Raw genomic sequence first — 11,972 nt, 5'->3', positions numbered from 1 at the left:
AACCCCCCCACACTCTCTCTAAAATCAACACCGAACTATTTATTTATCTAACTAGCAGTGAACCAATTAACTGAACTATTACCAAACCGAATAAACCCCTTCTAACTGTTAACTATTCCCCAATAAAACACAATTCTAACGAAATGCCGTTCCGATAAACACAATTCCCACTCATTAACACAAAACAGAATTCAGTCACTCTCTAAATTACAACCAGGTTTTGTCTCTTCTGGAATATTCTGAGTTTTCCCTGTTGATTCTTCTTTCTTCTCTGCTATCGAGATGAACTAAGGGCTGTGGCAGGTGGCACTCGTTCTGTCGCACTGCCCCCCCCCCCCCGACCTTTTATACCCGTGATGACGCATCAATATTTACCACAATAGGATTGGTTCAAGGTTGGCAATACCATCGGATTTAAATTTAAGAGGTTCTTGGTATCTGAGTGCCTGATTCAAATTGATTGGCTGAATTCAAATGCCTGTCAGCCGGTTGCCTTGGTAACCCTGCTGCTTGCCCTTCCAATATAAATGTTTCAGTCTGTGTACTCTATGTACTTGCATTTTCTTTTTAACACCCGAAGCACAGAAAAAGCTCCGCCTCTTAAAGGGACCATGCGATACCTCCCCCCCCGCCCTCCAGCATTTTAAAGCACCAATCTACAATTACTCCACCCAGCTCCGTAACAAGTACACAGCAAGATCCCACACAAAGAACAGAACAAAGAACAGTACAGCGCAGGAACAGGCCCTTGGGCACTCCAAGCCTGCACCAATTAGGGCTGAGGGATAAACGTGGGCCTTAATCGATGACATGTGGTGGGGGGGGGGGGGGAGGGTTAAACCCGCACCCAACAGGGGCAGGGCCACAGGACGTTGGGGACATGGAGGGTCTTTAGGTGACGGGACGGGGCTGATGGTTTGGAGTCGCGATGGGTCTGGGGGATGGTGGGGCGTGGGTGCATGTTGCTGATTTTCATTTCCCTCTCTGACGCTCTCTCTATCTCTCCCTCTCTTCCTCACCCCACCTTCGCCCCCTGCAGTCTTCCCTGCAGGCGACACAGCTGATGGTGGGTCCACCATCGCGAACGGGGAGTTCCGGGTCCCCAAAGACATCGATGACGTGGTCAGACTTCCCAGGAAGTCAATCGGTAAGGACTGTCAGCGGTTGGGGGGAGAATGTGGGACTCACCCCCACGGGGAGTGGGGGGGAATGTGGGACTCGCTCCCACGGGGGATGGGGGGGAATGTGGGACTCGCTCCCACGGGGGAGTGGGGGGGGACTCGCTCTCACGGGGAGTGGGGGGAGAATGTGGGACTTGCTCCCACAGGGGAGTGGGGGGAGAATGTGGGACTCGCTCCTATGGGGAGTGGGGGAGAATGTGGGACTCGCTTCCACGGGGAGTGGGGGAGAATGTGGGACTCGCTCTCACGGGGGAGTGGGGGGAGAATGTGGGACTCGCTCCTATGGGGAGTGGGGGAGAATGTGGGACTCGCTTCCACGGGGAGTGGGGGAGAATGTGGGACTCACTCCCACAGGGGGAGTGGGGGAGAATGTGGGACTCGCTCCCACGAGGGAGTGGGGGGAGAATGTGGGACTCGCTCCCACGGGGGAGTGGGGGGAGGATGTGGGACTCGCTCCCACGGGGAGTGGGGGAGAATGTGGGGCTCGCTCCCACGGGGGAGTGGGGGAGAATGCGGGGCTCGCTCCCACGGGGAGTGGGGGGAGAATGTGGGACTCGCTCTCACGAGGAGTGGGGAGAATGTGGGACTCGCTCCCACGGGGAGTGGGGGAGAATGTGGGACTCGCTTCCACGGGGAGTGGGGGAGAATGTGGGACTCACTCCCACAGGGGGAGTGGGGGAGAATGTGGGACTCGCTCCCACGAGGGAGTGGGGGGAGAATGTGGGACTCGCTCCCACGGGGGAGTGGGGGGAGGATGTGGGACTCGCTCCCACGGGGAGTGGGGGAGAATGTGGGGCTCGCTCCCACGGGGGAGTGGGGGAGAATGTGGGACTCGCTCCCACGGGGGAGTGGGGGGGAATGCGGGGCTCGCTCCCACGGGGAGTGGGGGGAGAATGTGGGACTCGCTCTCACAAGGAGTGGGGAGAATGTGGGACTCGCTCCCACGGGGGAGTGGGGGAGAATGAGGTTGCTGCAATTAAGCATCATCTGTTGTGTGAATCTCACTCACAGATCGAGAAGCCGAGAGTGATTATGAAGAGGAGGAGGAACAAGATTTAAAAAAACAATCCAGCTCGACTGACGAGGTTAGGAGATTGAGGGAGCGCCGCACTGTGGGAGGGTCAGTGCTGAGGGAGCGCCGCACTGTGGGAGGGTCAGTGCTGAGGGAGCGCCGCACTGTGGGAGGGTCAGTGCTGAGGGAGCGCCGCACTGTGGGAGGGTCAGTGCTGAGGGAGCGCCGCACTGTGGGAGGGTCAGTGCTGAGGGAGCGCCGCACTGTGGGAGAGTCAGTGCTGAGGGAGCGCCGCACTGTGGGAGGGTCAGTGCTGAGGGAGTGCCGCACTGTGGGAGGGTCAGTGCTGAGGGAGCGCCGCACTGTGGGAGGGTCAGTGCTGAGGGAGCGCCGCACTGTGGGAGGGTCAGTGCTGAGGGAGCGCCGCACTGTGGGAGGGTCAGTGCTGAGGGAGCGCCACACTGTGGGAGGGTCAGTGCTGAGGGAGCGCCGCACTGTGGGAGGGTTAGTGCTGAGGGAGCACTGCACTGTGGGAGAGTCAGTGCTGAGGGAGCACCGCACTGTGGGAGGGTCAGTGCTGAGGGAGCGCCGCACTGTGGGAGGGTCAGTGCTGAGGGAGCGCCGCACTGTGGGAGGGTCAGTGCTGAGGGAGCGCCGCACTGTGGGAGGGTCAGTGCTGAGGGAGCGCCGCACTGTGGGAGGGTCAGTGCTGAGGGAGCGCCGCGCTGTGGGAGGGTCAGTGCTGAGGGAGCGCCGCACTGTGGGAGGGTCAGTGCTGAGGGAGCGCCGCACTGTGGGAGGGTCAGTGCTGAGGGAGCGCCGCACTGTGGGAGGGTCAGTGCTGAGGGAGAGCCGCACTGTGGGAGGGTGAGTGCTGAGGGAGCACCGTATTGTGGGAGGGTCAGTGCTGAGGGAGCGCCGCACTGTGGGAGGGTCAGTGCTGAGGGAGCGCTGCACTGCGGGAGGGTCAGTGCTGAGGGAGCGCCGCACTGTGGGAGGGTCGGTGCTGAGGGAGCGCTGCACTGTGGGAGGGTCAGTGCTGAGGGAGCACCGCACAGTGGGAGGGTCAGTGCTGAGGGAGCGCTGCACTGTGGGAGGGTCAGGGCTGAGGGAGCGCTGCACTGTGGGAGGGTCAGTGCTGAGGGAGCACCGTATTGTGGGAGGGTCAGTGCTGAGGGAGCGCTGCACTGCGGGAGGGTCAGTGCTGAGGGAGCGCCGCACTGTGGGAGGGTCAGTGCTGAGGGAGCGCCGCACTGTGGGAGGGTCAGTGCTGAGGGAGCGCCGCACTGTGGGAGGGTCGGTGCTGAGGGAGCGCCGCACTGTGGGAGGGTCAGTGCTGAGGGAGCGCCGCACTGCGGGAGGGTCAGTGCTGAGGGAGCGCTGCACTGTGGGAGGGTCAGTGCTGAGGGAGCGCCGCACTGTGGGAGGGTCAGTGCTGAGGGAGCGCTGCACTGCGGGAGGGTCAGTGCTGAGGGAGCGCCGCACTGTGGGAGGGTCAGTGCTGAGGGAACACTCTGACTCTCTCTATTTGACCCCTAGGGTACGGCAGGGAGTGAAGTAAATGCTACGGAGGAAATGTCGAACTTGGTGAACTATGTGGAACCCGTGAAATTTAAATCCTTCGAGGTGGCTTTCAGTAAGTGAATCGCTGCCCCTGTGATGGTCGACTGTGTCCGTGGTGTGGGACGGACCCCCCTCCCCCTGCCGGGTCGGTGTGGGACGGACCCCCCTCCCCCTGCCGGGTCGGTGTGGGACGGACCCCCCTCCCCCTGCCGGGTCGGTGTGGGACGGACCCCCCTCCCCCTGCCGGGTCGGTGTGGGACGGACCCCCCTCCCCCTGCCGGGTCGGTGTGGGAGACGGACCCCCCTCCCCCTGGCGGGTCGGTGTGGGACGGACCCCCCTCCCCCTGGCGGGTCGGTGTGGGACGGACCCTCCTCCCCCTGGCGGGTCGGTGTGGGACGGACCCCCCCTCCCCCTGGCGGGTCGGTGTGGGACGGACCCCCCTCCCCCTGGCGGGTCGGTGTGGGACGGACCCCCCTCCCCCTGGCGGGTCGGTGTGGGACGGACCCCCCTCCCCCTGGCGGGTCGGGTGCCCGGCCTCGGGCAGTGGGATGGGCCCTGGGATTGAGTGGGAGACGGACTCGCTGCATTCCACGGCCCCTCATCGCATCCGAGTATCGATGGGTCTGTGACGACCCCTGTAGTCAAATTGTCTCCCCCAAGGAGACTGAACCTAAAGGTGCAGCAAGCAACTCACCCCCCCCCCCCCCTCCCTATCTCTGTAACCTCCTCCAGCCCCTACACCCCCCTCCGTATCTCTGTAACCTCCTCCAGCCCCGACACCACCTCCCTATCTCTGTAACCTCCTCCAGCCCCTACACCCCCCTCCCTATCTCTGTAACCTCCTCCAGCCCCTACACCCCCCTCCCTATCTCTGTAACCTCCTCCAGCCCCTACACCCCCCTCCCTATCTCTGTAACCTCCTCCAGCCCCTACACCCACCTCCCTATCTCTGTAACCTCCTTAACCCCGACAACTCCCTCTCTCTCCCTCCCTCTGTCTCTTTGATCGAGCTTTTGGTCGTCAGTCTCTGGTATCTCCGAATGTAGCTGGGGATCAGATTCTGTCTGAGTGACGCCCCTTGTGGTCGATCGACTCTGTGAACGGCCCTGGATAAATGCAGGTGGATGTTGAACGTCCTTCTGCTGAGGTGTGATGTGTGGGTGTTGTCGTGGGGCTGGGTTGAGGGGGCGAGCGGGGCCGTTGCCTCGGCAACAGCAACGGAAAATGCTGGAAAACCTCAGCGGGTGTGGCAGTGTCTGTGGAGAGAGAATAGATGTGGGGATTACCGGCGTTGGACTGGGGTAAGCACAGTAAGAAGTCTCACAACACCAGGTTAAAGTCCAACAGGTTTATTTGGTAGCACGAGCTTTCGGAGCGCTGCCCCTTCATCAGGTGAGTGGGAGTTCTGTTCACAAACAGGGCATATAGAGACACAAACTCAATTTACAAGATAATGGTTGGAGTGTGGGTCTTTACAGGTAATCGAGTCTTAAAGGTACAGACAATGTGAGTGGAGAGAGGGTTATGCACAGGTTAAAGAGATGTGTATTGTCTCCAGACAGGACAGTTAGTGAGATTTTGCAAGCCCAGGCAAGTCGTGGGGGTTACAGATAGTGTGACATGAACCCAAGATCCCGGTTGAGGCCGTCCTCATGTGTGCGGAACTTGGCTATCAGTCTCGGCTCAGCGACTCTGCGTTGTCGTGAAGGCCGCCTTGGAGAATGCTTACCCGAATATCAGAGGCCGAATGCCCGTGGCCGCTGCAGGAAGAGAACACTCTTGCCTGGTGATTGTCAAGCGGTGTTCATTCATCCGTTGTTGTTTCGAGTCTGGATGAGCCTTTGTCAGAGCGTTGTATCTGCTCTTCATCGCAGAAGCCTGTTTTACTAGGCCTCAGTCCCTGGATTCTCTTTGCTTTAATCTCTGTCTTTTCTCCTTCCCTCTTTCCCTGTCTGACAGAGAGGAACAAATACTTTGAGATGTCCTCAATGGTGGAGACTAAGGGTCTGGAGCAGTTGACCAAATCACCCGTGGAGTTTGTGGAGTATCCTGTCCAGATCCCAATCCCTCCCAATACATGTGACAACGTATTATCGTCACATGTACTGGGATAGAGGGAAAAGTGTTGTTTCTTGCGCGCTATACAGACAAAGCATACCGTTCATAGAGAAGGAAAGGAGAGGGTGCAGAATGTAGTGTTACAGTCATAGCTAGGGTGTAGAGAAAGATCAACTTAATGCGAGGTAGGTCCATTCAAAAGTCTGACAGCAGCAGGGAAGAAGCTGTTCTTGAGTCGGTCGGTGCGTGACCTCAGACTTTTGTATCTTTTTCCCGACGGAAGAAGGTGGAAGAGAGAATGTCCGGGGTGCGTGGGGTCCTTGATTATGCTGGCTGCTTTTCCCCGAGGCAGCGGGAAGTGTAGACAGAGTCAGTGGGTGTGGAGTCACAGCTGGAGCACTGTGTGCAGTTCTGGTCACCACATTATAGGGAGGATGTGATTGCACTGGTGGAGGGGGTGCAGAGGAGATTCACCGGGGTGACACAGCGGGTTAGCGCCGCTGCCTCACAGCGCCAGAGACCCAGGTTCGATTCCCGGCTCGGGTCACTGTCTGTGTGGAGTCTGCACGTTCTCCCCGTCTCTGCGTGGGTTTCCTCCGGGTGCTTTGGTTTCCTCCCACAGTCTGAAACGTGCTGGTTGGGTGGATTGGCCGTGCTAAATTGTCCCTTAGTGTCCAAAGATGTGCAGGTTAGGTGGATTGGCCGTGCTAAATTGTCCCTTAGTGTCCAAAGATGTGCAGGTTAGGTGGATTGGCCGTGCTAAATTGTCCCTTAGTGTCCAAAGATGTGCAGGTTAGGTGGATTGGCCGTGCTAAATTGTCCCTTAGTGTCCAAAGATGTGCAGGTTAGGTGGATTGGCCGTGCTAAATTGTCCCTTAGTGTCCAAAGATGTGCAGGTTAGGTGGATTGGCCATGCTAAATTGCCCCTTGTGTCCAAAGATGTATGGGTTAGGTGGATTGGCCGTGCTAAATTACCCCTTAGTGTCCAAAGATGTGCAGGTTAGGAGGATTGGCCATGCTAAATTGCCCCTTAGTGTCCAAAGATGTGCAGGTTAGTTGGATTGGCCATGCTAAATTGTCCCTTAATGTCCAAAGATGTGCGGGTTAGGTGGATTGGCCATGCTAGATTGCCCCTTAGTGTCCAAAGATGTGCAGGTTAGGAGGATTGGCCATGCTAAATTGCCCCTTAGTGTCCAAAGATGTGCAGGTTAGTTGGATTGGCCATGCTAAATTGTCCCTTAATGTCCAAAGATGTGCGGGTTAGGTGGATTGGCCATGCTAGATTGCCCCTTAGTGTCCAAAGATGTGCGGGTTAGGAGGATTGGCCATGCTAAATTGCCCCTTAGTGTCCAAAGATGTGCGGGTTAGGGAGATTAGTGGGGTGAATATGTGGGGTTACGGGGATAGGGCCTGGATGGGATTGTTGTCGACAGACTCGATGGGCCGAATCACCTCTCTCTGCACTGTAGGGATTCTAAGTGGCGATGGCCTAGTGGGATTATCACCAGACTATTCACCCAAAAACTCAGCTAATGTTCTGGGGGGATCCGGGTTTGAATCCCGCCCACGGCAGACGGTGGAATTTGAATTCAATAAAAAAATATCTGGAATTAAGAATCTACTGATGACCCATTGTGGGAAAAACCCATCTGGTTCCCTTTCGGGAAGGAAATCTGCCGTCCTTACCCCGGTCTGGCCTACATGTGACTCCAGAGCCACAGCCAATGTGGTTGACTCTCAGCTGCCCTCCAAGGGGCAACTAGGGATGGGCAATAGATGCTGGGCCCAGCCAGCGACGCCCATGTCCCAGGAAAGAGTGAAAAGTACCTGGGTGAGTACTTGGCACAGAAGAACATTCAGAGCTTTGGGCCAAGTGCCAGTAAATGGGATTGGGTGTTGGCGCAGACTCGATGGGCCGAATGGCCTCTTCTGCACTAAATAAGTGAGCGAGGGGGAGGGGATTGTGGGGAGGGGGGTGATATGTGTGGGTGGGGTGTGTGTGTGTTAGAGTCCGGCGGGCGGGGGAAATGGCGGGGGGTTAGAGAGGGGAGGGGGGAACAGGCGAACTGTGGTTGTGAGTCAGTGGAGAGGTGTGGGACTCTTTTACCTGGGTGGGGGGGTGTCGAGTTGTGTCGGACAGAAGGGGATCTGGAGAGCGGGGGAGAATGGGGAGCGGGGAGGATCGGGGGGGGGGCGGGGTGGAGAATGGGATGGTGGAGCGAGCAGAGTGAGGGGGGTCTGGCTGGATTTGGAAGCTGGAGGGATTGAGGGAGAGGGGTCTCAGTTTGAGTGATTCTCCCTGACGGGCGAACCTCCCAGATACAACAAGAAACAGCTAAGCCGGATTTACCCCAAGGGAACTCGGGTTGATTCCTCGAACTACATGCCGCAGGTATTCTGGAACACTGGCTGCCAGATGGTGGCCTTGAATTTCCAAACGCTTGGTGAGTGGCTCCCCCCTCGGCACTGACCCTCCCACAGTGCGGCGCTCCCTCAGCACTGACCCTCCCACAGTGCGGCGCTCCCTCAGCACTGACCCTCCCACAGTGCGGCGCTCCCTCGGCACTGACCCTCCCACAGTGCGGCGCTCCCTCTGCACTGACTCTCCCACAGTGCGGCGCTCCCTCAGCACTGACCCTCCCACAGTGCGGCGCTCCCTCAGCACTGACCCTCCCACAGTGCGGCGCTCCCTCAGCACTGACCCTCCCACAGTGCGGCGCTCCCTCGGCACTGACCCTCCCACAGTGCGGCGCTCCCTCGGCACTGACCCTCCCACAGTGCGGCGCTCTCTCAGCACCGACCCTCCCACAGTGCGGCGCTCCCTCAGCACTGACCCTCCCACAGTGCGGCGCTCCCTCGGCACTGACCCTCCCACAGTGCGGCGCTCCCTCGGCACTGACCCTCCCACAGTGCGGCGCTCCCTCAGCACTGACCCTCCCACAGTGCGGCGCTCCCTCAGCACTGACCCTCCCACAGTGCGGCACTCCCTCGGCACTGACCCTCCCACAGTGCGGCGCTCCCTCAGCGTCGACCCTCCCACAGTGCGGCGCTCACTCGGCACTGACCCTCCCACAGTGCGGCGCTCCCTCAGCACCGACCCTCCCACAGTGCGGCGCTCCCTCAGCACTGACCCTCCCACAGTGCGGCACTCCCTCAGCTCTGACCCTCCCACAGTGCGGCGCTCCCTCAGCACGGACCCTCCCACAGTGCGGCGCTCCCTCAGCACTGACCCTCCCACAGTGCGGCGCTCCCTCAGCACTGACCCTCCCACAGTGCGGCGCTCCCTCAGCACTGACCCTCCCACAGTGCGGCGCTCCCTCGGCACTGACCCTCCCACAGTGCGGCGCTCCCTCGGCACTGACCCTCCCACAGTGCGGCGCTCCCTCAGCGTCGACCCTCCCACAGTGCGGCGCTCCCTCGGCACCGACCCTCCCACAGTGCGGCGCTCCCGCAGCACCGACCCTCCCACAGTGCGGCGCTCCCTCAGCACTGACCCTCCCACAGTGCGGCACTCCCTCAGCTCTGACCCTCCCACAGTGCGGCGCTCCCTCAGCACTGACCCTCCCACAGTGCGGCGCTCCCTCAGCACTGACCCTCCCACAGTGCGGCGCTCCGTCAGCACCGACCCTCCCACAGTGCGGCGCTCCCTCAGCTCTGACCCTCCCACAGTGCGGCGCTCTCTCAGCACTGACCCTCCCACAGTGCGGCACTCCCTCAGCTCTGACCCTCCCACAGTGCGGCGCTCCCTCAGCTCTGACCCTCCCACAGTGCGGCGCTCCCTCAGCACTGACCCTCCCACAGTGCGGCACTCCCTCAGCTTTGACCCTCCCACAGTGCGGCGCTCCCTCAGCACCGACCCTCCCACAGTGCGGCGCTCCCTCAGCTCTGACCCTCCCACAGTGCGGCGCTCCCTCAGCACTGACCCTCCCACAGTGCGGCACTCCCTCAGCTCTGACCCTCCCACAGTGCGGCGCTCCCTCAGCTCTGACCCTCCCACAGTGCGGCGCTCCCTCAGCACTGACCCTCCCACAGTGCGGCACTCCCTCAGCACTGACCCTCCCACAGTGCGGCGCTCCCTCAGCACCGACCCTCCCACAGTGCGGCGCTCCCTCAGCACCGACCCTCCCACAGTGCGGCGCTCCCTCAGCTCTGACCCTCCCACAGTGCGGCGCTCCCTCAGCACTGACACTCCCACAGTGCGGCGCTCCCTCAGCACCGACCCTCCCACAGTGCGGCGCTCCCTCAGCACCGACCCTCCCACAGTGCGGCGCTCCCTCAGCACCGACCCTCCCACAGTGCGGCGCTCCCTCAGCACCGACCCTCCCACAGTGCGGCGCTCCCTCAGCACCGACCCTCCCACAGTGCGGCGCTCCCTCAGCACTGACACTCCCACAGTGCAGCGCTCCCTCGGCACTGCTCCTGTTATGAATGAGAGGTGTTGCTAACTCTCTCTCTTCCTGTAGACCTGGCGATGCAATTGAACATGGGAATGTTCGAATACAACGGGCGGAGTGGTTACATTCTCAAACCTGAATTCATGCGGCGGGCGGATAAACATTTTGACCCTTTCACGGAGAACATTGTTGATGGTATTGTGGCGAACACTGTCTCCATCAAGGTGAGGAGAGCAGGAAGCTGGCTCGTCATCCTAGCCCACACAGCAACAGGAGGAGGCCACTCAGCCCCTCATCCCAGCCCACAGAGCAACAGAAGGAGGCCATTCAGCCCCTCATCCCAGCCCACAGAGCAACAGGAGGAGGCCATTCAGCCCCTCATCCCAGCCCACAGAGCAACAGGAGGAGGCCATTCAGCCCCTCATCCCAGCCCACACAGCAACAGGAGGAGGCCATTCAGCCCCTCATCCCAGCCCACACAGCAACAGGAGGAGGCCATTCAGCCCCTCATCCCAGCCCACACAGCAACAGGAGGAGGCCATTCAGCCCCTCATCCCAGCCCACACAGCAACAGGAGGAGGCCACTCAGCCCCTCATCCCAGCCCACACAGCAACAGGAGGAGGCCATTCAGCCCCTCATCCGAGCCCGCACAGCAACAGGAGGAGGCCATTCAGCCCCTCATCCCAGCCCACACAGCAACAGGAGGAGGCCACTCAGCCCCTCATCCCAGCCCACACAGCAACAGGAGGAGGCCATTCAGCCCCTCATCCTAGCCCGCACAGCAACAGGAGGAGGCCATTCAGCCCCTCATCCCAGCCCACACAGCAACAGGAGGAGGCCATTCAGCCCCTCATCTCAACCCACACAGCAACAGGAGGAGGACGTTCAGCCCCTCTCCTCCAAACTGGCACACACGGAACAGGATGATGCCATTCAGCCCCCTCCTCGAGCCCGTTACACAGGAACAGGAGGAGGCCATTCTGCCCCTCTCGAGCCTGTTACACAGGAACAGGAGGAGGCCATTCTACCCCTCTCGAGCCTGTTACACAGGAACAGAAGGAGGCCATTCTGCCCCTCTCGAGCCTGTTACACAGGAACAGGAGGAGGCCATTCTGCCCCTCTCGAGCCTGTTACACACTGCTCTATGTGGTGGATTGTGTGGCTGACACTGGGATAGATCCAGTTTCTCTGATTTTCTGTGTCTCACTGCTGCAGATAATCTCGGGACAGTTCCTATCGGATAAGAGGGTCGGGATGTATGTGGAGGTCGATATGTTTGGGCTTCCGGTCGACACGAAACGCAAATTCAGAACCAAGACCCTGGTGAACTCGTTAAACTTTGTTTGGGACGATGAACCGTTTGTCTTCCGTAAGGTAACCACCTGACTGAGAGAGTGTCGCACTGGGAGGGTCAGTGCTGAGGGAGCGCCGCACTGTGGGAGGGTCGGTGCTGAGGGAGCGCCGCACTGTGGAGGGTCAGTGCTGAGGGAGTGCCGCACTGTGGGAGGGTCAGTGCTGAGGGAGTGCCGCACTGTGGGAGGGTCAGTGCTGAGGGAGCGCCGCGCTGTGGGAGGGTCAGTGCTGAGGGAGCGCCGCACTGTGGGAGGGTCAGTGCTGAGGGAGCGCCGCACTGTGGGAGGGTCAGTGCTGAGGGAGCGCTGCACTGTGGGAGGGTCAGTGCTGAGGGAGCGCCGCACTGTGGGAGGGTCAGTGCTGAGGGAACGCCGCACTGTGGGAGGGTCAGTGCTGAGGGAGCGCCGCG

The 11,972-nt window shown here is 60.3% G+C and overlaps 1 protein-coding gene across 1 annotated transcript; it reads left to right on the top strand.

Moving 5' to 3' along the window:
* Nucleotides 1–1,039: 1,039 nt before the first annotated feature.
* On the top strand, nucleotides 1,040–11,584 carry LOC144491250 (1-phosphatidylinositol 4,5-bisphosphate phosphodiesterase beta-1-like; the record flags this gene model as incomplete). Its single annotated transcript, XM_078208933.1, has 7 exons — nucleotides 1,040–1,147; nucleotides 2,193–2,266; nucleotides 3,733–3,829; nucleotides 5,717–5,801; nucleotides 8,135–8,259; nucleotides 10,279–10,433; nucleotides 11,426–11,584. Coding segments are annotated over 7 exons (803 nt in total), but the record flags the coding sequence as incomplete, so codon positions are not given.
* Nucleotides 11,585–11,972: the final 388 nt, after the last annotated feature.

Source organism: Mustelus asterias, unplaced genomic scaffold, assembly GCF_964213995.1.
Source record: "Mustelus asterias unplaced genomic scaffold, sMusAst1.hap1.1 HAP1_SCAFFOLD_4836, whole genome shotgun sequence".
NCBI classification, from domain to species: Eukaryota; Metazoa; Chordata; class Chondrichthyes; order Carcharhiniformes; family Triakidae; genus Mustelus; species Mustelus asterias.
This window is presented reverse-complemented; position numbering and strand designations above follow the sequence as displayed.